The sequence below is a fragment of the Trachypithecus francoisi genome, unplaced genomic scaffold, assembly GCF_009764315.1.
Source record: "Trachypithecus francoisi isolate TF-2019V2 unplaced genomic scaffold, Tfra_2.0 Lachesis_group11, whole genome shotgun sequence".
Classification (NCBI taxonomy): Eukaryota; Metazoa; Chordata; class Mammalia; order Primates; family Cercopithecidae; genus Trachypithecus; species Trachypithecus francoisi.
Window position 1 is genome coordinate 23,941,275 of NW_022681456.1, and position 24,105 is coordinate 23,965,379.

The following is a 24,105-nucleotide window of genomic DNA, read 5'->3' on the forward strand; positions in this document are numbered from 1 at the left end:
TTATGTATTTATTTATTTATTTATTTTAAGAGACAGAGTCTTGCTCTGTTGCCTAGGCTGGAGTGTAGTGGCACAATCATAGCTCGCTGCAGCCTTGAACTCTGGGATTCAAGTGACCCTCCTGCCTCAGCCTCTCAGGTAGCTGGGACTACAAGTACACCTTACCACGCCAAGCTAAGCCTTGTTTTTAATTTTTTGTAGAGACAATGTCTTCCTGCGGTGCCCAGGCTAGTCTTGAATTCCTAGCCTCAAGCGATCCTCCCGCCTCAGCCTCCCAAAGCACTGGGATTATAGTTGTGAACCACCACACCCTGCCTGAAGACTGTCTTTTGATGCTCAACATCAGTAATAATCAAATGTATGCAAATTAAATCAGTAGTACCAGGTTGACAAGTAAGGGAAAGAATAATACTCGTGTATTAATTAATACTGACAAGGATGAGGTGAAATTATAACCCAAACACACTGGAGGTAGCATTGTAAATTCTGATTATCCCTTTGAAAAGTAACATTATCATATGGAAAAAAAATGTATTGCTATTCCTTAGGACTGTGACTAGGGAAATAGTTTAAGCAATTACAAGAATTATGTGTGTTTCTATGGTGTTATCTAAAATGGTGATTTACATTAAATTTACAATAATAAGACATAATAGTAATGCCGACGAACATTACGTAACCAATATTTTCTGCCTTTTAAAAAAGAACGTGGGAGGCTGAGGCAGGTGGATTGCTTGAGCTCAGGAGTTCAAGCCCAGCCTAGGCAAGAGAAACCCCATTTCTACAAAAAATACAAAAATTAGCCTGGCATAGTGGTGCATACCCAGTAGTCCCAGGTACTTGAGGACCTGAGGTGGGAGGATTGAGTCCAGGAGGTCAAGGCTGTAGTGAGCAGTGTTCACACCACCACACTCCAGGCCTGGGCAAAAAAAGTGAGACCCTATTCAGAAAGAACAGCAGAATACAATGTAAATGGACACTATGATTACTAAATATGTATATATGTGTATGTTTATGTGCTTATCCACACAGACTGGACAGTTACATGAGGCAGGAAGTACAGGTACTAGATTGCCCATGCTATTCCCACCTCTTCTTCTTCTTCTTTTTAAAGACCTGGTCTCTCTCTGTTGCCCAGTCTGGAGTGCAGTGGCGTGATCTTGGCTCACTGTAACCTCTGCCTCCCGGGTTCAAACAATTATCCTGCCTCAGACTTCCCGGCTAATTTATTTTTATTTTTATTTTTGTATTTTTTGGTAGAGATGGGGTTTCACCATGTTGGCAAAGCTGGTCTCAAACTCCAGACCTCAAGTGATCCACTCAACTCAGCCTCCCAAAGTGCTGGGATTACAGGCTTGAGCCCCTGTGCCCAGCCTGACCCACTTCTGATATCTGTCTGTTTTCCCCGCTGACTTGTCAGACACTGGGTCCAAGAGTATTTTATTTCTTTTTTGTGCTTCTTTTTCGGAGGAAACATATCTGTTTTTCCTCCGCCAGCATCTACACCTCCTCCTCTGACTTCTCCCAGAGGTGCATCTTCTCGCAGATGGCACTGGCCGGCAAGACGCTCCCTCTTCTGTAGCCAAGAGGAAGGTGGAAGACACAACTCAGACTTCTGGATTCCTCTCTTCGGCAACTTAGGTCTGTATTTCAGGGGCATGAAGAAAGAAGATATCTACCACTGGGACCAGGTAAGTGGGAGAAGCACCCTAGGGAATACTCTCCCTTGGTCAGGGGCAACAAACGAAATGTACTCACAACATCTAGGAAAGATATTAAATGTATTATGAAGAAAAAAGAAACAATTTATCATTTAACTAGCATGTAATTTTTTTGTGCCAAACAAAGCAACATGCTGCATGCTGATATGAGCATATTAAAGGATACATATTAAATGTGCTGGTGAGGAAAAGCATCCCTAATGGCGGAGGTAACTATGAGGGAGATGAAAGAAGGAAAAGACATTGGGAGAGAGGCTTTGGAAAGAGCAAAATGGCTGTGTGCTGTGAATGAGGGACTCTCCAACTTCACTCCCTGCATCTAAGGCCAAAAGAAAACAACTTATTCCTTCTTGGCATAAGTTAGGTTGTTTCTGTTGCTCTTAACCAACGGAACTGATGGACTTCAAGATACGCTATGCCAAAATATGGCACCTTGGCACTTGAAAGAGGAGCCAAAGCAGGCCATAGAAACTGGGTGACTTTGCCCTAAAAAGTAGGTGCTTAAGACCCTCATTCCAGAGGAGTCTTTACTATACATAGAGGAAAGGAATGTCCTCATCTGTGAAGACACAGAAATACCAAGAAGAATGTAGATAAACAGGCCTTGCTAAGTGCCCCCGATTTATTATCATTAGATCAAACCCATCCTCTTTTGTCCAGTCCTACTTCTACATGACTGTCCCCTCTTCAGCAAACCTAAGCATAAATATACAGTTTTCTGTGGGTCTTCATTTCTGAAGGCTCCTGTAATAGTTAAATGAATTCAATAAAATTATATACTTTTCTCTTGTTAATCTGTCTTTTGTAATTGGTGTCTCAGCAATGAACCTGCAAAGTTCAAAAAGATAGTGCCTTTTCTCCCCTACACAACAAAACATGGTGAATGACATAATTTTCAATAATAAAATTTAAACGCAGAAGAAAAAAGATTATCTTTTGGCTCAAACCAGAATTCAAATCAAAATTAGAAGGCTGAATACAGGAAGATGTCCTTTCAATACACCTCACAGTCAACGGAGTCCTGCCTTCTCCCAAGAAAATAATTAAGGACACACAGCACATGTTGATGTCACTCAACAATTGTTTGGTGACTTGTGGTTTATAAGGAAGAGCTCTCATTTTTGCTGACAGAATTACTAAACCTTTGGGTGGCTGAGCAATAAATGTTATTGGCTATCTGCTTTCTTTTTCCAAACTTAAACAGAAGGCAAGCTGCCCCAATCCAAAGACAATTATTAATGACCCCCATGGCTGCGAGATTCACTTGCGATTTTTGCTCTGTCTAAATCTCACCTTTTCTGTTATTGACTCAATTGTTTTATTTGCACTGATGCAAGATTAACAACAACAGCGTCTCCCTTCATCTTGTTCTATGTAATCGTGTCTATAGAGCAAAGCATTGGGTTTGCTGGTTAGTTCTTCTTCTTCTTTTTTTTTTTTTTTTTTGGTGAGACAAGGTCTTGCTCTGTCACCCAGGCTCCTGGAGTGCAGTGGCACGATCACAGCTCACCGCAACCTCGACTTCCTGGGCTCAAGTGATCCTCCTGCCTCAGCCTCTGAGTAGCTGGGACCATGTAGGCACATCCCACCTCACCTGGCTAATTTTTAAAAAATTTTCATAGAGACAGGGTTTCGCCATGTTGCTCAAGCTGGGCATGGACTCCTAAGCTCAAGTGATCTGCCTGCCTCGGCCTCCCAAAGTGCTGGGATTATGGGCATGAGCTACTGCACCTGGCCTGCTAGTTTTTGTGATATGTATTAAGACATAACTATGCTCATCTCTATGCCAGTTAGAATCATCTGGATGCTTTCACTTTGTGAAACTAGTTTGATATTTTTCAGGCCTTTTTGTAGGGTAAATCCTCAGCAAATGACTCAAAAACGAGTCATGAAAATCCAAATAGTGGTTATCTTTAGTGGGTATGAAGGGAGTTAAATGAAGGAGGTACCACGAGGGGCTTCTGGGGTGCTAGAATCTATGTCTTTACCTGGATGGTTACCACATGGGTGTATGCTTTATAATAATTTATTAAGTTGCACATTTATTTTATGCACTTTTCAGTGTACGGGTTATGTCCTACAATAATAAGCCTTTTAAAAACATTGCATGGCAAAATTCTGTTGTATTTTCCTTTGAAGAAAAGAATTGGGACAACAGTTCCAATAGTCAGAGAAAGGCCACACTTTGATTTTTAACTTATTCTTTATAAAATTACAGTTGGGGAAACCAAGTAGGTGAGAAGTCTTATTTTATCTGGAAAATCAGACTTGTGGAGACAGCAGGGAAACAGCAAAAGGAAAAGAGAACAACTTGATAGACATGAGTTTTGTTCCTAGGTTGGGAAGGAGACTCTATCAGTACTCCATTATACTTTCCAAAGGTGCAGATTATTGTTTCTATTTCTCTCCTAACATAGAATCCTGTGGTTGTCTCATGCCTAAAATGTAAAAACCAACCAAGATTTCAGGCACAGTCTTGCAAACAAGATTTATTTCTGTTAACCTCTCTAATTCACAGTTGAGAAATGCTTATTTGTTTTTTTCTTTATGGAGTTCAGTATGATTGTTCTCATGGAGAAAGAGCAAGACTATAGATTCTTTTGACTCCAGCTCACACATCTTCCATGAGGACCAAGGAAATATTTTCCATGGAATAAACACACCTACTCTCTACCCTCATGAAGGCAGATGCTTGAGAAGTTAGAAAACTATGTGCTTCACAAAATGTTTAGCCTACAGTCATCAGAAAACCACAGCTATTCTTGTTTTTAGTCCTCATTATTATTAGTAGAGAGAGAGAGAGAGAGAAGAGAGATGGGGGCAGGCTAGACCCTGGCTATGGTGGTCGCCTAATTGGCAACAAAACGTCATTGAAACTCTGAAGTTCACATTGATTCATGAGGCACCAGAAACTCCCATTAATTTTGTCATAAACCGATTAGAGCTGGTACACGAACTCAAGGGTCTCAGTATTTAGAGAGACAATGAATAGCCACCCAAATCCCAATACTTTCCCCAGTAAAACCCACTGGGAAAATCTGAGTAAGTTCACAACGAGGTGACATTTGAAATTCCCTGCAGTACTCATATTTATCCACATACATTCAGGAAATTAAAAAAAAAAAAAAAAGAAAGAAAGAAGGAAGGAAAAAAAAAAAAAAGGGTAGCCAAGAGAAAGTGCCAGCTCCCCATTCCTGGGACCTCTAGCTTGTTCCTAAGAAATAGGCTCCAAGAATCTTGTAAAGGGCTGACCGTCCGGCCGCCGGAACAGGACAGAGGTCGGGGGGAGTCGCTTCACTTTCCCAAATCAAAAGGGGGGAAAGTAAGTGAGAAAATCTCCTGAGTTCAAACATTCCTTTAAACCCTGCAACTTTAAATACTAACTGCGTTTCATGGCTGCCATCTTGAAAAACATTAGTTTGCCAAAGACGCCCTTTGATTCCCATTTGGGATGGAAACGCTTGCAGATAATCCATTGAAACAGGTCCGCACAAAGGCCTTTTCGCAACAATCATGGTGCTTGTGAAGGACAACATTTTTGTGCGCAAAATAAAACATTTTAATGCGCTACAATCCATTACACATATAGCCCTCCATTTCCTTTCAGTAATTATTCATTAGAAAACATTTAACGTCACTGTGGATTTCACACTAGGCAGTCCGGACACAAAGAACAAGAGATGGCCCATTTATAAGGGGCTGGGGCCTTCTTTTCTAATCTGAGAAACTCCAAGGAGGTGGGGCCCGCGGGACACAACAGGCAGGCTAAATTGTGCGGTTAACGGTCAAAGCCCCCCTGCCTACTCTGACACTCATTTAAAGATGACAGGGAACAATAGAGATTTGTTCTGTGCAACCCTTTCTTGTTATGCCGGCGACATCAGCTCCACACATGAAACTGCCCGAGATTTCATTCCACCTGCCACCTCCCTCCCGCCTGGGTCGACTCTCTCCTCTGCTACTTTGCTTGTTCCCACTTTAACACAAAGAGACAGGTAAAGAATATCGTTAAGAAGCGTCCATTCAGCATGTCAGCTTTCATAATACAATTGCCTGTCAGGTTCCCCATGAGCTATGAGGCGCTCAAATGTCTGGGTTTAGGCCAGAAATCCGAACCACGGTTAGGTTAGTGAGCGGGGACAGATCCCCGGCCACCTCCTGCCCTCCCGTAGCGGAAGGCCATCTCCCGGGCAGACACCGAAAACCATCTTTGCTAACAACAGTTTGAAACACTTGCTATACATTAGCGAGGGCCCACATGTCAACTACCAATGGGCGGCTGGGTGTATATTCCTTGAACGTCTGTGTTTAAAAATTTTACTAAAAACTCATACCCAAAGGCCCAAAACCCTATTGGAAAGGTTGGGAAATATTTATTTTAGAGCTTTTTTTTTTTTTTTTTTTTTTAACACCACAGGATCCTTCCCCTAGAAGTGGTGAAGGAAAAAAAAATCTTAAAGCCTCGCCAGATTATCTGTTGTAACTAACTATACAGGAATATGTACAGACCTAAAACACTCATGGTATCGCTTTTACTCTGCATACTGCAGAGAACACACTATCTCATGAGGCTTGCAGAACGCACTGAGAGGAAACCAGTGAGTCAGAATAGGAACTGGCTTTCATAAAAAGCCTTTCAAAAACATTGTATGTCAAAATTCTGTTGTATTTTCCCTCAAAGAAAATAATCAGGACAACAGTCCTGGAGATGAAGCCCACACTTTCGTTTTCAACTTACTCTTTATAAAATGACAGCTGGGGAAGCCAAGTAGGTGAGAAGCCTGTTTTAGTTAGCCTTGAAAATGAGTTAGCCTTGTGGAGACAGCAGGGAAATAGCAAAACCAAAAGAGATCAACTTGATTATACCATCAAAAAGGGGAGATTATTGTTTCTATTTCTCCCCTAACATAGAATCCTGTGGTTGCCTCATGTCTAAAGCTTAAAAAGCAACCAGGACTTCAGGTTTACAGTCTTGTAAACCTTTTTACATTTCTAAAAAAATCCTTGTGTCACTGTATTGTTATTTTTCTTATGATAGCAGTCCTGATATTTGCACATTACATTTGCTTCTGGTAATTGTCACGATGTGTTATTGAAAACTGCCTCTGGTCATTGAGTCAAACCTAAGAACATACTAGATATCAGTGGATGCTTAAGTAGAAAGCAATATTCATAATGATGCCAATTGTAGAAACTCAGTGAGTGGTCAAGGAAATTCAAAAAGCAAAAACAGTTTTGATGCTCTGCATGAAAAATCAGCAAATGACGGCCTATGGACCCAATCCAGCCCACTGCCTATTTTAGAATGACCCTTGAGCTAAGAATGGCTTTTACATTTTTAAATGGTTGGGAGGAAAAAACATCAAGAGAATAGTATTTCATGGCATGAGAAAATTATATGAAATTCAAATTTCAGTATCCATAAATAAAGTTTTATTGGAACACAGACACATTTATGTTTGCCTGTGGCTACTTTTATGCTACAAAGAGGTGAGCCTAAGATACTTACTATCTGGCCTTTACAGAAAAAGTATGCCAGCCCTGTTCAATGTCCTGTTTAGCACACATCATTCTTTCCTTAGGAACCATATTTCTGGCCGGGCGCGGTGGCTCACGCCTGTAATCCCAGCACTTTGGGAGGCCGAGGCGGGCGGATCACAAGGTCAGGAGATCGAGACCACAGTGAAACCCCGTCTCTACTAAAAATACAAAAAAAAAAATTAGCCGGGCGCGGTGGCGGGCGCCTATAGTCCCAGCTACTCAGGAGGCTGAGGCAGGAGAATGGCGTGAACCCAGGAGGCGGAGCTTGCAGTGAGCTGAGATCCGGCCACTGTACTCCAGCCTGGGCGGCAGAGCGAGACTCCGTCTCAAAAAAAAAAAAAAAAAAGGAACCATATTTCTGAATCAATGGTATTTTAAAACTGCACATACCAAGAGAAGCAAAGTGGAATTTCAAATATAACCCTTTTCCAATCAATGTTTAATGGTTTATAATATATCCCTCAAATGTGGAGTTGGGATACTTCTAAATTAGGACCTTTTTTATTCCCAGCAGCTCTGTGTTCACAGCACCTAACAGTGTTGAAAAAGAATGTTATTTAGAACCCGAGTTGAGACATCACCTTTCCAGACCCATGATTGCTTCCTGGCTCACCAAACACAAACCAGAAATTAATGCTGCAAAGAGCAGGCAGTACTTTCCTCATATAACTGAATGCATTTTTGTTCAATGACCAGACGGAGAGGACTGCTCTCTAGGAAGCCCCTCACAAGGTGCTGTCCTCAGTTTGGAATAATACTCAGTGGCAGCTAAAATGTAAACCAAACACACATCAAGAAAGAAGCATGGTCTGATGCTTTGATTCAAGGGGTCTTAGCTACGGAATTTACAAGGATCAAATCTAAGAAAGATAATATTGCAAGTTTTTATGTGTTTGACTTACCCAACACTGACAGCTGTACAGTTGAAATGAAGGATTATCTTTTTATGTAACAACAAGGAGACTGTTGGTGTTTTATTATCCAGCTGCAGCCTCTTAATCACCACTGAATGCGTATAATTATGAATATCAGCAAACAGAATAGTGCTTCTAAATTACCTTAGGGATTAAATAGTCTCCTAGTAAAAATGAGAACAGTTCATAGTCTTAATTGGCCCATGGGAGTTATAAGTGGAGGGGGGAAAAAAAACACATGCCATTACATGACCATCTTTTTCAGCATAAATAGAGGGTTAAAAAACATTAAATGCAAAGCCTAGTCTTCTTGCACTGCTTCCTACTGATAAATGTTAGAAAAAAAGATTGTTGGAAGTTTATAGCAGTTTTAAACACAGGATATATATTCTGATCACATTTAAGCCTTCCCAGAGCCCATGAAGTTCTTTGAAGTTGTTTACCTAAAAGAGTTTGTAGCTGATCTTGTAAAATAAAAAAAAAAATTAAAAAAAGGGAGCTTTTCTTGCCTTAAGGAGAATCCTCCTGGTGTCTGCAGCGATCTTTCCCTGGAACAAAAGAGAGATATTTCATGGTCTGGGAGCCTTGCAAACACTCAGTAGAAATTGGATATTGACAATGGATTATGTTAAAACCTGTTTGGATCATCAAATGCAAATTTTTTTCAGGGTGTTTTTTTTTTGTTTGTTTGTTTTTTCATCTCAGTCTAAGTCCCTTGGATTAATAAGAAAATTAGTGGACTTCACACAGTAGACAGCTTTCAACATGGCTTTTAAATTATTCATCACCCAAAAAGGGCTGTTTAAATAATACTTGGTTAAAAGTGGTTGTGACTTGACGCACATTTAGAAACCACTTAAAGCTAAGGCTGTGGCCACGTGTGGTGGCTCACGCCTGTAATCCCAGCACTTTGGGAGGCTGAAGCGGGCAGATCACTTGAGGTCAGGAGTTTAAGATCAGCCTGGCCAACATGATGAAACCCTATCTCTACTAAAAATACCAAAAAAAAAAAAAAAAAAAAAAAAAAAAAAAAAAAAAAAGCTAGGTGTGGCAGCACACGCCTGTAATCCCAGCTACTTGGGAGGCTGAGTCAGGAGAATCACTTGAACTGGGGAGGCAGAGGTTGCAGTCAGCCGAGATCAGGCCACTGCACTCCAGCCTGGGTGACAGAGTGAGACTTCGTCTCAAAAGAAAAAACAAAAAAAACCCCAAAAAACAAAAACACAAAAACCTAAGGCTGTGGTTCTCAAACCTCAGCATGCAGGAATTTTACATGCAAACTTTAGCATCCTAGTGGATCTAGAAAACCCACAAGAGAGGGCCCAGGAAGCTGCATGCTTGACAGCCATCGTAGATCATTTCTGTAAGGGTATCCCAGGCCCATAGCTATAAGCCCTTAAACTGTGGTCCATGGATGCAGTTCGAGCATCCATGGGTCCTGCTTGAGTCAGAATCTGCATTTTAACAAGTCCCCTCAGGTGACTCAGGGGCACTTTGCTGTTTAAATTACATGGGTGTGAATATGAGCCAGTCATACATTTCCCCCGTGATCTAGGGAAAATTAAAAGATTAAGTTAAAGAAGATTGAACGCACGGGGAATTGCTATTCCCCTGAAGTCGTGTGAATACAGAAACATTCATGTTGAAGTTGAAGACCACCAGAGACAGAAAACTCCACCAAACACTGTGGGGTGGAAAAGGGGGCTCACAGAGGAGGGAGGAAGGAACCAAAACGACCAGGATAGGCTTCTGCCAAGCTCTGGCTACCAGGGACTCAGGGCCTAGTGACTGTGCAGATGGCAAGCCCAGCTTTTCCTTCTTTTCCCACAACTAGACCTTATTAGAATTTTTCCAGTCCCTTTTCCTCCATATCAAATGCAAGTCAGGCTATTTCTCTTTTGTAATACTAAACTTTCCCTTCTGGAAACTTGGGCCAAAAAGGTCTAATCTCAAATCTGTAAAAGTAAAGGCTAGACAGACACCAAAACCAAAAAGATACTGCTAGTTCCTAAGATCCCTCTTCTTGAAGAAACATATTTTTTTCTGTCCCAATTTTTAAATAAAAAGCAAAATATACAAGCTCTTTAGCCAGAAACTGGCTATGTTTACTGGAAGCATTCATTCCCTAAAGGGCAGACATCTTGGGCACTTATCCTGGGCATGTGGTAACCTGGGAATTGCAGGCTGGGATTTCTTTCTTTTCTTTTAAGACAGTCTTACTCTGTCACCCAGGCTGGAGTGCAGTGGCGTGATCTCGGCTCACTATAACCTTCACCTCCTGGGTTAAAGTGATTCTCCTGCCTCAGACTCCTGAGTAGCTGGGACTACAGGCGCCCGCCACCATGCCTGGCTAATTTTTTGTATTTTTTTCTTTTTTTGGTAGAGACAAGAGATTTCACTGTGTTAGCCAGGATGGTATCGATCTCCTGACTTTGTGATCCACCTGCCTCAGCCTCCCAAAGTGCTGGGATTACAGGCTTAAGCCACCGTGCCCGGCTTCAGGCTGGGATTTTTATAGCTTATTATGGCAAGGGAGGAGACAGAGAATAAAAGACGAAGAACGAGCATACACAGTCACCCCTTGCATAACAAATATGTAAGAAATAAAGATAAATGTGTACAATTCTTACAATTTTACTTTTCTGAATTTTGTTATTGCACTGAATGATTTGTGATAAGACAGATGGGGATGAAAAATATACTTATTAAATAAACAGCTATTAAAAGCCCCTAAAGTTCTTTAAAATGGGATTTTTTTTGTTTGATTACAAAAGAATTACACCTTTATTTTAGACATTCTGAAAAAAATGCAACAAAGAGAATAAAAATCATTCATAATCCCACTGCTCAGAAATTACCACTGGTGGCCAAGTGCGGTGGCTAACGCCTGAATCCCAGTACTTTGGGGACTGAGGTGGGCAGATCACCTGAGGTCCGTAGTTTGAGAGACCAGCCTGGCCAACATGGTGAAACACCGTCTCTACTAAAAATAAAAAAAATTAGCTAAGTGTGGTGGTGGGTACCTGTAATACCAGTTACTCAGGAGGCTGAGGCAGGAGAATCACTTGAACCTGGGAGGCGGAGGTTGCAGTGAGTTGAGATCGCCCCACTGCTCTCTAGCCTGGGTGACAGAGCAAGACTGCTTATTGTGGAATTTTCCTTCTGGTTCTCCCCACCCCATGCATGTGTGTGTGTGTATAAGTAATACTGGGATAACATTTTATATATGGTTTTAGATTATTTTTAAAATAACGTGATTCATCTTCATAAATTAAGAACGACACACCTAAATATATTTCAAATATCACATCATTTAGATTTGAAACATCTAGAATTACAAGTTTAGGAATCAAAATTCAAACAACAGTTTATTTCCCGGTAAGTTCTATAACCTCAATATTTTTAAAATTAATTAATTTATTTATTGAGATGGAGTCTCGCTCTGCCATCCAGGCTGGAGTGCAATGGCGCAATATTGGCTCACTGCAACCTCTGCCTCCCAGGTTCAAGCAATTCTCCTGCCTCAGTCTCCCGAGTAGCTGGGATTACAGGTGTGTACCACCATACCTGGCTAATTTTTGTATTTAGTAGAGATGGAGTTTCACCATGTTGGCCAGGTTGGTCTCAAACTCCTGATCTCAGGTGATCCACCCATCACGGCCTCCCAAAGTGCTGGGATTTCAGGCATGAACCACTGTGCCCGGCCTCACAATAATATTGTTTATGAGCATTTGGGGCAAGTACCCTTGATTATAGGATTAATATTAAGGACTACAATTATTTTCATCAACAAATGTCACCACTTAAAGACTCTACTAAAAGTGGTATTAAATTGGGTGGGGGCATGAGAATACCTTTTGGGGTAATAGTGGTGCTCTGTGTCTCAATAGGGATTTGGGTCACACAGGTATATACCTTCATCAAAACTTACCAAAGGATATAGCCAAGGTTAGTGCTTTAGATTGTATATACTATTTACCTCGAAAGAAAAAACACTGAACACTGACTAATGGCAGGTGTGCAAAGCATTCAGGGGGAAGTATGCTGATGTCTGCAACTTTCTTTGAAATCTATCCCCCCAAAATAAGATAGATTAGTGGTTACAGGGATAGATAGACGAAAAATAAGCATAAGTAATAGGTTAATGGTAGAATCTAGGTAGTGGGTGTTTTCTGTACAATTTCTTCTTCTCTGTGTTTTAACATGCTTCATCATACAGTGTCAGGGAGAAAAATAATCTGTTAGATCTATGCTAAAAGGCCCAAGGGATGTCTATAATGAGACATGCAAGATGTAGCAAAAGTGTGTGTAATAAGGATTCTAGGTTTGCAGAATAAACAATGATGAAAATACATTCATATATGTATGTGGGTAGCTACCCAAATAGCCCCATATGTTTCTATGACCATGAAGACAATTACATAAAGACCCTGGGGGAAGGAGGTGGAGAGTGGGAGGTGAGAGGTGAGGGCTGAATATGCTTATGCACACGAAGAAATGCAAGATGCATGGGCCTCGATGTGTCATGCTTAGCCAGGGCTGGCAGAATTTCAGATCATTGTCATTTTCTTACAATTTCCTATACCTTTCTACAATGATCATTTATCATTTATGTAATTAAAAGGCTATTTTTGTGGAAAAAATAAAAGTGGTATTATGAACAGAGCCAGGCTTATGTGATGACAAGGAATTGATTCCCCAAAAGAGAAAAAAGGCTTCATCTTCTGAACTGTATTGAGAGAAATTTCTTGTGCCACTCACTAGTAAAAGTTACATTCTGAAGCAAAGAGAGCAAAGTATATCTTATGGAATCCTGAATGTCTAGAAAATAACATAGAAGGGAAAATAGAGTTTCCTTTTCTACATATGACAGTGATGAGTAAAAGCATGCAGTAATTTGAAGCAGCATCTCCAACAACCACGGCATCTTCCACACTAGATGCTGCTTTTACCAAGCAGAGACTAAATGAAATAATTTTGCGGCATCTGCAAAAACTATTAGAAACGTTTACCCCGGAATCTGTATTTTCAGCTTAAGAAGGAAATGATCATACTGGAAATTTGAGTGACTCCAATAGGGACATGAATGTGATTGCAATCATCCTAGCCATGGGGGCTTTCTTCTTATTTTTCAAGTGAACCCAAATGCTGAACAACCAATCAGCAAATATTTTCTGAGCATCTACTGTGTGCCAGGCATTATAGGAGGTACCTGGTCCCCAGGAATTTACAATCTCTTTAGAAATAGAATGCAATTACAGGAGCAGTGAACAAGGCACCAGGTCTGGACACAATGTCTAATCTTTTAGATGGCTTTTAAGCAGATACCAATAAGAAGGTGGTTAATTAGGAAGTTACTTAAAATATTGTCATAAGTGTATGTGTTGAAAATGTGTGATTTGGCTCCCCCTCCCCCATGGTTTTGATATGAAATGTTAATTTTGTTAGTCAAAAGATAAGGTAAGATAGTGGAGGCTGATGGGAGGAAAGTTTTCATATTTTTACCTGGCATAAGAGTCGTTACAGTAATAATATAAAAATATCCTAGCCAGGTTTAAATTCAAGTTTTGATGTGAAAATCAGCGATAGTAAGATCAGTTGCAAAATTAAAACTAAAGGTCTCTGAAATAAGATCCAAGAAGTAATTTATCTAACCCAGTTATGCGCTGAACCCAACATATTACTTGTACACCACTTCTCCCATCTTCTAGTGAACCTGCCTACGAATGGAACATGAGAATGAGTCTATTCAAGGCTTAATGAGCTTAATTAATTAGCACTTAAGACACTCAGGGTAAAAATAATTACTACTGATTGCGGTTGTTCCATAACTCTACAGATGTAACAAAATGGCATGTAACTGTATACGCACATTGTACCAACATTATTTGTCCTGGTTTAGATATTGTGCTCTAATTATGTAAGATGTAACCATTGAGGGATATTTGAGATCTCTCTGTATTATTTTTGTTACTTCTTGTGAGTCTATCATTATTTTAAAATAAAAATCTTTTTTAAATTACCTATATCAATTTGATTCTTTGATGTGTTATAAAGTCAGGAAAATATATCGGAACCATGGAAAAGTGCTCATCTGAAACAGTAGAAGTCACCTTCTATAAACATTGAATGAACATGGATATAAGCCATGAGTCTCTTCCTCATTATCTGACAGGGAGCTGTATTAGTTCGTTTTCACGCTGCTAATAAAGACACACTTGAGACTAGGCAATTTACAAAGGAAAGAGGTTCCATGGACTCCCAGTTCCACATGGCTGGGGAGGCCTTACAACCACAGTGGAAAGTGAAAGCTACGTCTCACATGGTGGCAGAGAAGAGAATGAGAGCCAAGTGAAAGGGTTTTCCCGATAAAACCATCAGATCTCATGAGACTTATTCACTACCGTGAGAACAGTATGGGGGAAACTGCCCCCATGATTCAATTCTCTCCCACTGGGTCCCTCCCACAACCCAAGGGAAGTATGGGAGCTACAATTCAAGATGAGATTTGGGTGGGGACACAGCCAAACCATATCAGGAGTTTATGGGTTCCCTACAACCCAACTAACTTGGAGAGAAGAGGCAACTGCCCAGATGATTTGCATAAAGTGAGCTTTTGAATGAATCACCCGCAAACTAAATATGCCACCATGTGGACAATGGCTATCAATGGCACAAAGCAAATGCTCGCTAAAATCAGCATTGTTATTCATAGTGCTTCAGTTCTTCATTTTGCTTTGTTCATCAAACTCAGCTCCTTCCAAGGTCATTTTTGAATGGCTCCATCTCTAATATTTCCAATTAACATTTGTTGTTGTTGTTGTTTTTTGAGACGGAGCCTCCCTCCATCGCCCAGGCTGGAGTGCAGTGGCGCAATCTCTGCTCACTGCAAGCTCTGCCTCCTGGGTTCATGCCATTCTCCTGCCTCAGCTTCCCGAGTAGCTGGGACTACAGGCGGCCCCCCCATCTGCCACCCCACGACATCCGGCTAATTTTTTTGTATTTTTAGTAGAGATGGGGTTTCACTGTGTTAGCCAGGATATTCTAGATCTCCTGACCTCGTGATCCGCCCACCTTGGCCTCCCAAAGTGCTGGGATTACAGGCATGAGCCACTGTACCCGGTTTTTTTTTTTTTTTTTTTTGAGACAGGTTTTCACACTGTCACTCAGGCTGAGTGCATGGCATGATCCCAGCTCACTGCAGCCTTGACCTCCCTAGCTCAAGTGATCCTCCCACCTTAGCCTCTGGAGTAGCTGGGACCACAGGCATGTACCACCACATCCAGCTCCTTTTTGATTTTTTTGTAGAGGGGAGTCATACTATATTGCTCAGTCTGCTCTCGAACTCTACTCTCAAGAGATCCTCCCACTTCGGCCTTCCAAAGTGCTGGGATTAATAGGCACAAGCCACCATGCCCAGCCCAGTTTGTTCTTTTTTACTCTGGAGTAAACTCCATCCAAATAATGTTTTACCAAAGGAATCTGGGAATTAATTCATAAGAAGGAAGAGCTTCATCCATTTTTCAAAAAAGTGTAACTATGTATAAGTCAATCTGCATGGTTACTTCTACATGCATTTTGTAAAGCCATGACAATAAAACAAAAGGCACATGTGACCTTGAGGACAGGCCCATCTGTTCTTTCATTGCAGGACCTACAGTGAATACTCCTCTCTGTCCATCAACTAAATTATTTTCTCCCAATGAATGATGCTTCCTGGAGTTACCACTTTGAGATATGCAAGAATGGCAACTAAAAGCAGGACTTTGTTCTGGGCATTCAGATACATTTTCGGTCAAGGACAGTACCATTTTGAGTTACCAGTTGCCAAGGTGACAGTATTCAGTGCTATAGAAATGGGTAATTGACTGAATGGATCAATGACAAACTGTAGCTAGTGTTTCTTCATGGTGCCTGAGGCTTCTGTGAACAGCTACTAAATTATTCTAACTACATCCATAAACATTTCTGTAAGCTTTTTGGCTGTCTAGGCAGGAGGAGAAACAATCCTTCAACAGATAATGTTTTCTAAATAGAGAACACATGAGATGATTATGCTATTGAAACCCAGAAAACATGTCCTTGGAAGTCTTTATGCCTATAATTAACTCCTGGAAAGAAGCAATAGGTTTGACACTCAAGTTCTGTCTTCCATCTTCCCAGGAGAGCTTTACCATTGTCTATAATGGTAATAAAATACCACAATAAAACCAGCTCAGTTTTAGCTTCTTAAAATGATCGTTACCTGGGACAAAGTTGGGCTTATCACATTTAAAAGGAAACACAAGGTATCTAGGGTAATGAAGAAAATGTACCAATAGTCTTACGTGACCTACTATTTCCTTCTACACGAGGTCACCATCTATTATTTAAGATCCAACCGCACTAGCACAGTAGCCACCAGCCACATGTGGCTATTTAAATTAGTGAAAATTCAGTCAAATTTACAATTCAGTTCCCCAGACACCAGCCTCAGTTCAACCACTCAGTAGTCACACGTGGCCGATGGCTCTTGCATTAGGCAGTGCTAACAGAGACCATTTCTATCTTTATTGAACAGCACGCTGTTCTAGACCAATTTGAAATGAATTGGTAACGCTCCCACTCTTTGGTTCTAAATCGTCATACTAGCCCCCACCAACAGAAGGGAGACATCTAAATGATCAATTAAATAAATTCAGAATCTTATTCACAAACCCAGTTCTCTCTCCAGGCCCAACGGAGACCCAGCATTATAGTCATTTGGAAAGTTCTGGGTAGAAAAGAGGTCACCAAGTGTGACCACCTTCAAGTGTTCAAGTCACATTACCTTGGATTCCATCATGCACAGAGGGACAGCAGGTTGTTAACAACTATTCTTCTTGAGCCATTCAAAACTTGCTTCCCACTGACTTATGATTCTGTGATGCATGACACCCAGCAACAAGGTATGAGGTGATTCTAGCTTGTGGGGCGGAGCTGAGTTAATAATTTACAGTGGGAGGCAGAGACTGCATCTTATGGCCATCTACCTGTAGGCACACAGGGCTGCTCCAGGGAGATAAGAACTGGAAACCCGACCTCCCTTGAGATTATGTTACAGACACTGCTGATCTTTGATTAGTTGCTTATATTCCTGACCAGTCGCTGACTATTGAAATAATGGCAGGACCCTCAGTGAGCTATGCTAAATAAATAAATAAAATAAAATAAAATAATAAAATAAAGTAAGAAAGAAAGGAGGGAGGGAGAAGAAAATTCTCCCAATCCCTTACACCTAGGATCCAGCTATAGGGAACTCCTGCTGGAAGCACTTGTTGGCTCTGTTTGGAAAACTTTATATCCTTAATCTTCAGGGAATCAAGTTGATTGGGTAACTTCAAGGTTTCATAATACGGAGACTCTGGACTTTACTTTCATTTTATTACTATTTTCAGATGATACAGTAAGGCAGGGGTACTATCATCTCGTTAAAAATCACAAGGTTGCTGATATTGGAGGTGGTTAAGTTACAGATGGGTTTACCGTGAAGTTCAGAGTTCACCCCTTCCTGGTCTGGACCTCATGGTATATTTATAAAGTTGTATTCTTGTTCTTTCAGAGAACCCCACCCATTACCCAACCACATTGTATGCCTTGGGCCCCAAACTTGAGCCTGCTACTGCAACGTGATCACGGCTAAGAGTACGGACGGTGGATTCAGTGCGGGGTTAATTCGAACCCAGACAGCACCCCCTGTTGGATGGAGGACTGTGGGGTGGCAACTGACCTCAGGATTTGATTTATTAATCCCATTTCATGCATCTCTCTCTCTCTGTATATATCCTATTGGAGAACCCCTAACACAAGCCTTGACAAGAGCAGAAACATGCTCATAATTCTTTGGACACTCTAATTTTTGATCGATTTTTTTTTTAAGAAACAATTCCATTTTTGTAATTGAATAGGTAATATATCCTTGATTTGGTTACAAAGGGACAACCAGAAATAGTATATTAAAATGTTTTTTAAAATATATAATATACATATATTTCAATTTTGAAATTTAATTTATTTTTTTTCTTGAGATGGAGTCTTGCTCTGTCACCCAGGCTGGAGCACAGTGGCAGGATCTCAGCTCACTGCAACCTCCACCTCCCAGGGTCAAGTAATTCTCCTTCCTCAGCCTCCTGAGTAGCTGCGATTAACAAGGCACCTGTCACCACATCCAGCTAATTTTTGTATTTTTAGTAGAGATAAGGTTTCACCATGTTGACCAGGCTGGTCTCGAACTCCTGACTTCAAGTGATCCATCTGCCTCAGCCTCCCAAAGTGCTGGAATTACAGGTGTGGGCCATCGTGCCTGGCCTACATGATTCTTTATACATTTTTGCACGTCTGAAATATATTTTAATTAAAATAAAAATCACATATAACATAACATTCACCTATTTAAAGCATACAATTCATTTTTTAAGTACAGTTGTACCTCAGTATCCGTAGGTGATTGGTTCCAGGACCTTCGAAAACCCGTGGATACTCAAGTACCTGATATAAAATGGCATAGTATTTGCATATAACCTATACACATCCTCCTGTATACTTTAAATCATTGTTAGGTAACTTATAATACCTAATAGAATGTAAATGCTATGTAAATAGTTGTTATACTATATCGTCTAGGCAACAATGACAAAAAAAAGTCTGTATATCTTCATACAGATGAAAACTTTTCCCTGAATACTTTTGATCCAAGGTTGGTTTAATTCACGGAAGTGGAAAAGTGGAACTCATAAATACGGAGGGACTATTGTAGATTCACGATGTTGTACAATCATCATCACTATCTAATTCGAGAACATTTTCATGATGCTCAAAAGAAACCCTATATCCATTATCTATGATCTCCCTTTCCCCACCCTAGCACCTGGAAACCACTAATCTGCTGTCTCTATAGATTTGCCTATCATGGATGTTTCATATGAACACAGTCAAATAATATGTGACCTTTCATGACTGGCTTCTTTCACTTAGCATTGTGTCTTCAGGGTTCATCCATGTTGTAGCATGAACCAGTACACTTCATTTTTATTGCCACATAATGTCTCTGATATGGATATACCACATTTTGCTTATTCATCAGTTGATGGACATTTGGGATTTTTCCACTTTTTGGTTATTGCAAATAATGCTGCTATGAACATTCATGTGCAAACTTTTGTGTGGACTTGTTTTCATTTCTCTTGGGTATATACCTAGGAGTGGAATTGCTGGTGTTACGTGTTAACTCTATGTTTAACTTTTTAAGGACCTGCCAAACTGTTTTCCAAACTGGCCATGTCCTTTTACATTCCCGCCAACAATGTATGAGGTTTCCAGTTTCTCCGAATTCTTGCCAACACGTGTTATTGTTGTTCACCTTTTTTATTCTAGTCAAGCTAATTGATGTGCAGTGGTATCTCATTGTGGTTTTGATTTCCATTTCATTGATGACTAACGATGCTAAGCATCCTTTCATGTGTATTTGCCGTTTCTATACCTTCTTTGGACAACTGTCTATGCAAATCCTTTGCCCATTTTCAAGATGGGTTCTTTGTCTTTTTGTTGTTGAGTTGTAGAAACTCCTTATATATTCTGGATACTAGACCTTTATCTGACACTGTATATGATTTGCAAATATTTTATCTCATTCTGTAGGCTGTCTTTTCACTTGCTTGATAGTATTCTTTGAAACACAAAAGACTTACATTTTGATGAAGCCTAATTTATCTATTTTTTCCCCTTTGGTTTCTTATGTTTTAAGTATAATATCTAAGAAACCACTGCATAATCCAAGGTCACAAAGATGTATACCTGTGTTTTCTTCTAATAGTTTTATAGTTAATCCATTTTGAGTAAATTTTTGTATATTATGTGAAGGTGAGGTCTAACTTTATTATGTTGCATGTGGTATGTTGTTTCAGCATCATTTGTTGAAAAATTATTCTTTCCCCCATTGAATCATCTTGGCTCCCTTGTTGAAAATCAGTTGACCATAAACACAGTAGTTTACACCTGAACTTTTAATTCTATTCCATTGATCTATATGTCTGTCCTTATGCCTGTACCACACAGTTTTGATCACTGTAGCTTTGTAGTCAGTTTTAAAATCAGGAAATGTAAAACATCCAATTTCATTTCCCTTTTTTTAAGATGATTTTTGCTATTCTGGGTTCCTTGCATTTCCATGAAGTTTAGGGTCAGCCTATCAATTTCTGCAAATAAATCAGATAGCATTTTGATAGGGATGGTATTGAATGTGTAGGTCAATTTGGGGAGTATTGACATCTTAATGATATTAAGTCCTCCAATCTGTGAGCATAGGATATCTTTCCATTTGTTTAGGTCTTCTTCAATTTCTTTCAATGACACTTTATAGTTTTCAGTGTTCAAGTCCTACACTTCTTTTGCTAACTTTATTCCTAAGTATTTTATTCTTCTTGATGCTTTTGTAAGTAGAGTTATTTTTTTAATTTCATTTTCAGATTGTTCATTGCCAGCACACAAAAATATAATTGACTTTTGTGTAATTGACTTTTGTGTATTGATCTTGTATCCTGCAACCTTGTTGACCTCATTTATTAGCTGTAACAATTTTCTTGGTGTCATAAAATATTTTTGAGTTTAAAAAGAGGTCAGGTCAACATCAACTATCATATATCATGTTGATAGTACATGCCCTTAATGCGACGTGATGAAAATAACACCCTGCCTCTGTGGTCTTCCAAATAACCCATAACACCAATATAATGATGAGAAGAACATCAGACAAATTTAAATATTGGGGCAACCTACAAAATGCCTGCCTTGCACTCCTCAAAATTGTCAAGGTCATCCATAATAAGGAAAGTCTGAGAAACTGTCACAGCCAAGAGAAGCCAAAGGAGACACTATGACTAAATGGAATGTACCTTGTATGGGATCATGGAAAAGAAAAAGGGCATTAGGTAAAAACTAAAGAAATAGCTTATGTAATACACCTAGTGCAATGCCTTGTACATTGTTCAATGAACAGAAGTCCCAAGAGAGTCAGCTAGAGACTAGCTCCCATCCCACTCCTCAGTTTCCCAGACTTCCCCTTCAATAATGTCTTCTATTTTCTTTCAGTCATTCCATTCATCAATATGTATATACATATACAAATACATTTATTGTTTAAAACACATGCAAGCGGGAGCATATAATATACACACACTCTAGTCCTTGCTTTTGATTTTTTTTCCCTTACTCTCTCATTGTGATCATTCGATTCTGTTAAAATATCTCCAGTGGCATATGGGTTAGGGGTTTGGGATAACAGGAGTACCTAGGTATCTGTAGAAAATTTACAAATAGGCCGGGCGCGGTGGCTCAAGCCTGTAATCCCAGCACTTTGGGAGGCCGAGACGGGCGGATCACGAGGTCAGGAGATCGAGACCATGCTGGCTAACACGGTGAAACCCCGTCTCTACTAAAAAATACAAAAAAACTAGCCGGGCGAGGTGGCGGGCTCCTGTAGTCCCAGCTACTCCGGAGGCTGAGGCAGGAGAATAGCGTGAACCCGGGAGGCGGAGCTTGCAGTGAGCTGAGATCTGGCCACTGCACTCCAGCCTGGGCGACAGAGCAAGACTCCGTCTCAAAAAAAAAAAAGAAAGAAAGAAAGAAAATTTACAAATAATAATAAAACAATTAAGTCAGCCTGCTTTTTATTATCACCAGGCACTAGCAATTCTAAGCAATGTCAGTAATAAAAATATTTCTCCCTAAAAAGAATATTTTTGTTGATTCAAGTTTAAAGTGATTGCTGTGGTTTCTGTTGAGTTATAATAACGGACATATAAACTTCACATGATTTCATTTTGTTGATTTTCCCCTAAAAAGCATTGCATTCTACACAGAAGTTTATCTGGAGAATTTCTAGTTATGCTAACATCCCCTGGCACATACAAGCTTACCTATGTGTGTTCATTTTCTGAGCAAGATCTTATCGAATTCGCATTGTTTGAGCTTACTTCAGGCACTATTTGTGTTTCTAGTCCCTATGATGCTGTATATTTTTGACTTTATACACCAGACACCAGACTAGAAATAAAGCATGATAGCTAGATGCAATTTTTTCTTTTTCAGAGTTAATTTTTGCTTATGTGATTTTTTTTTTTTTTTTTTTTTTTTTTTTTAGAGAGATGGGATCTTGCTTTGTTGCTCAGACTGGTCTTGAACTCCTAGCTTCAAGTGATCCTCCTCACCTTGGCCTCCCAAAGTGCTGGGATGACAAGTGTGAGCCATCGTGCCTGGCCCTTATATGATGTTTTAAATGAGATTAATCAGTCATAAAAATATTTGGGAAGAGGCAGAATCAGCCTGACCACCAAGCTTTGAAATGGTCTCTGGGCCAGGTACAGTGGTTCACACCTATAATAGCACTTTCAGAGGCCAAGGTGGGAGGATCATTTGAAGCCAGGAGTTCGAGACCAGCCTGGGCAATATAGAGAGGCCCTGTCTCTACAAAAAATTTAAAAATTAGCCAGGCATGTTGGTGTACACCTGTAGCTCCAGCTACTTGGGAGGCTGAAGTGGGAGGATCACTTGAACACAGATCAAGGCTGCAGAGAAATTGTAGAGAAAACCATAAACCATTCAACAGAAAAATAAAAGGAAACGAATATATACATTTGAAAAAAAAATCAGGCTGGATGCAGTGGCTCACACCTATAATCCCAACATTTTGGGAGGCCAAGGTGGGCAGATCACTTGAGGTCAGGAGTTCGAGACCAGCCTGAACAACATGGTGAAACCTGTCTCTACTAAAACACAAAAATTAGCCGAGCGCAGTGGCGCATGCCTGTAGTCCCAGCTACTCGGGAGGCTGAGGCGGGAGAACTGCTTGAACCCAGGAGTTTGAGGTGGTAGTGAGCCAAGATTGTGCCACTGCACTCCAGCCTGGGTGACAGAGTCACCCAGATGGACCCTGTCTCAAAAAAAAAAAAAAAAAAAAAAATTCAAATTTCAAAGAACAGTGGCAGAAAAACAAAATACACTGATTTTACTGAACTAAATCAAATAAGTATTTAAATACTTTGATCGTTTCTGAAACATGTTCTGAAACAAAGGACAAAATAATATCAACTCCATGGAAGACTGAATATACAGATGATCAATGACCAGGCCATATATAAAACCAGAAATCTCACCCACAGCCTGCAGCAGCCTACCCAGAAAGCTAGCCCATTGTTTACAGTAACCAGACCAAGAAGCCAGCAGACAACACATCACACTAGTAAGAAATCAGACCACTAACTCCAGGGAGTCAAACAATAAGCCTTAGAACAATCAGCCCAAGGTAGCCAGTACTTGATTCATCACCGACAACTTCCCTAGTTTTTATCCCTGCTTTCTATTTAGGACCAATTAGAGTAGCCCAAATATGCACCCCTAACCAATCACAGAGGATGCCCTGCTTCTGGCTAGCCCACCTACAGCTTCCTCCCTGCAAACAGCCTCCAACTGAGGCACACCTGAAGCTGTCCTTCTTTTCCCCAGTATGAAACTTTCCTACTCTTCTGCCTGCCGTTGAGTCTCTGCCACAAATGCATGCGATGGTAGCTGACTCCCTTGCTATAGCAATCTCTGAATATTTGCTTATTCTCATTTTGTTGGTCTTCATTTATTTCCACAATTGCCATCATTCAGCCATTTGATCTGATTTTTTGCAGAAATTCTTAGCAAATATAATAGAAATGTAAGATGAATTCTGTAATGAAGACGTCTTAGTGGAAAATTTTCAACAATAGAGGCATGTGAAAACTGCAAGAACTAATCTGAAGAAACAAAGATATAGACAATATTACCATTTCTGGAATGTGCTGTGAAAAGAATTTTTTTTTTTTTAGATGAAGTCTCGCTTTGTCACCCAGGCTAGAGTTCAAGTGGCACAATCTCAGCTCACTGCAACC

General features: G+C 40.2%; 1 protein-coding gene across 3 annotated transcripts in view; it reads right to left on the reverse strand.

Annotated features, from left to right (window-relative positions):
* MYO1H (myosin IH) overlaps positions 1-17,067 on the reverse strand; it is a 103,742-nt gene extending 86,675 nt beyond the window's left edge. For all 3 annotated transcript variants that reach the window (XM_033220698.1, XM_033220699.1, XM_033220700.1), the window contains exon 1: positions 16,986-17,067. In XM_033220698.1, coding sequence (XP_033076589.1) covers positions 16,986-17,000 — 15 coding nt within the window. In that variant the 5' untranslated portion in view covers positions 17,001-17,067. The remainder of the gene's footprint in view (positions 1-16,985) is intronic.
* Positions 17,068-24,105: the final 7,038 nt, after the last annotated feature.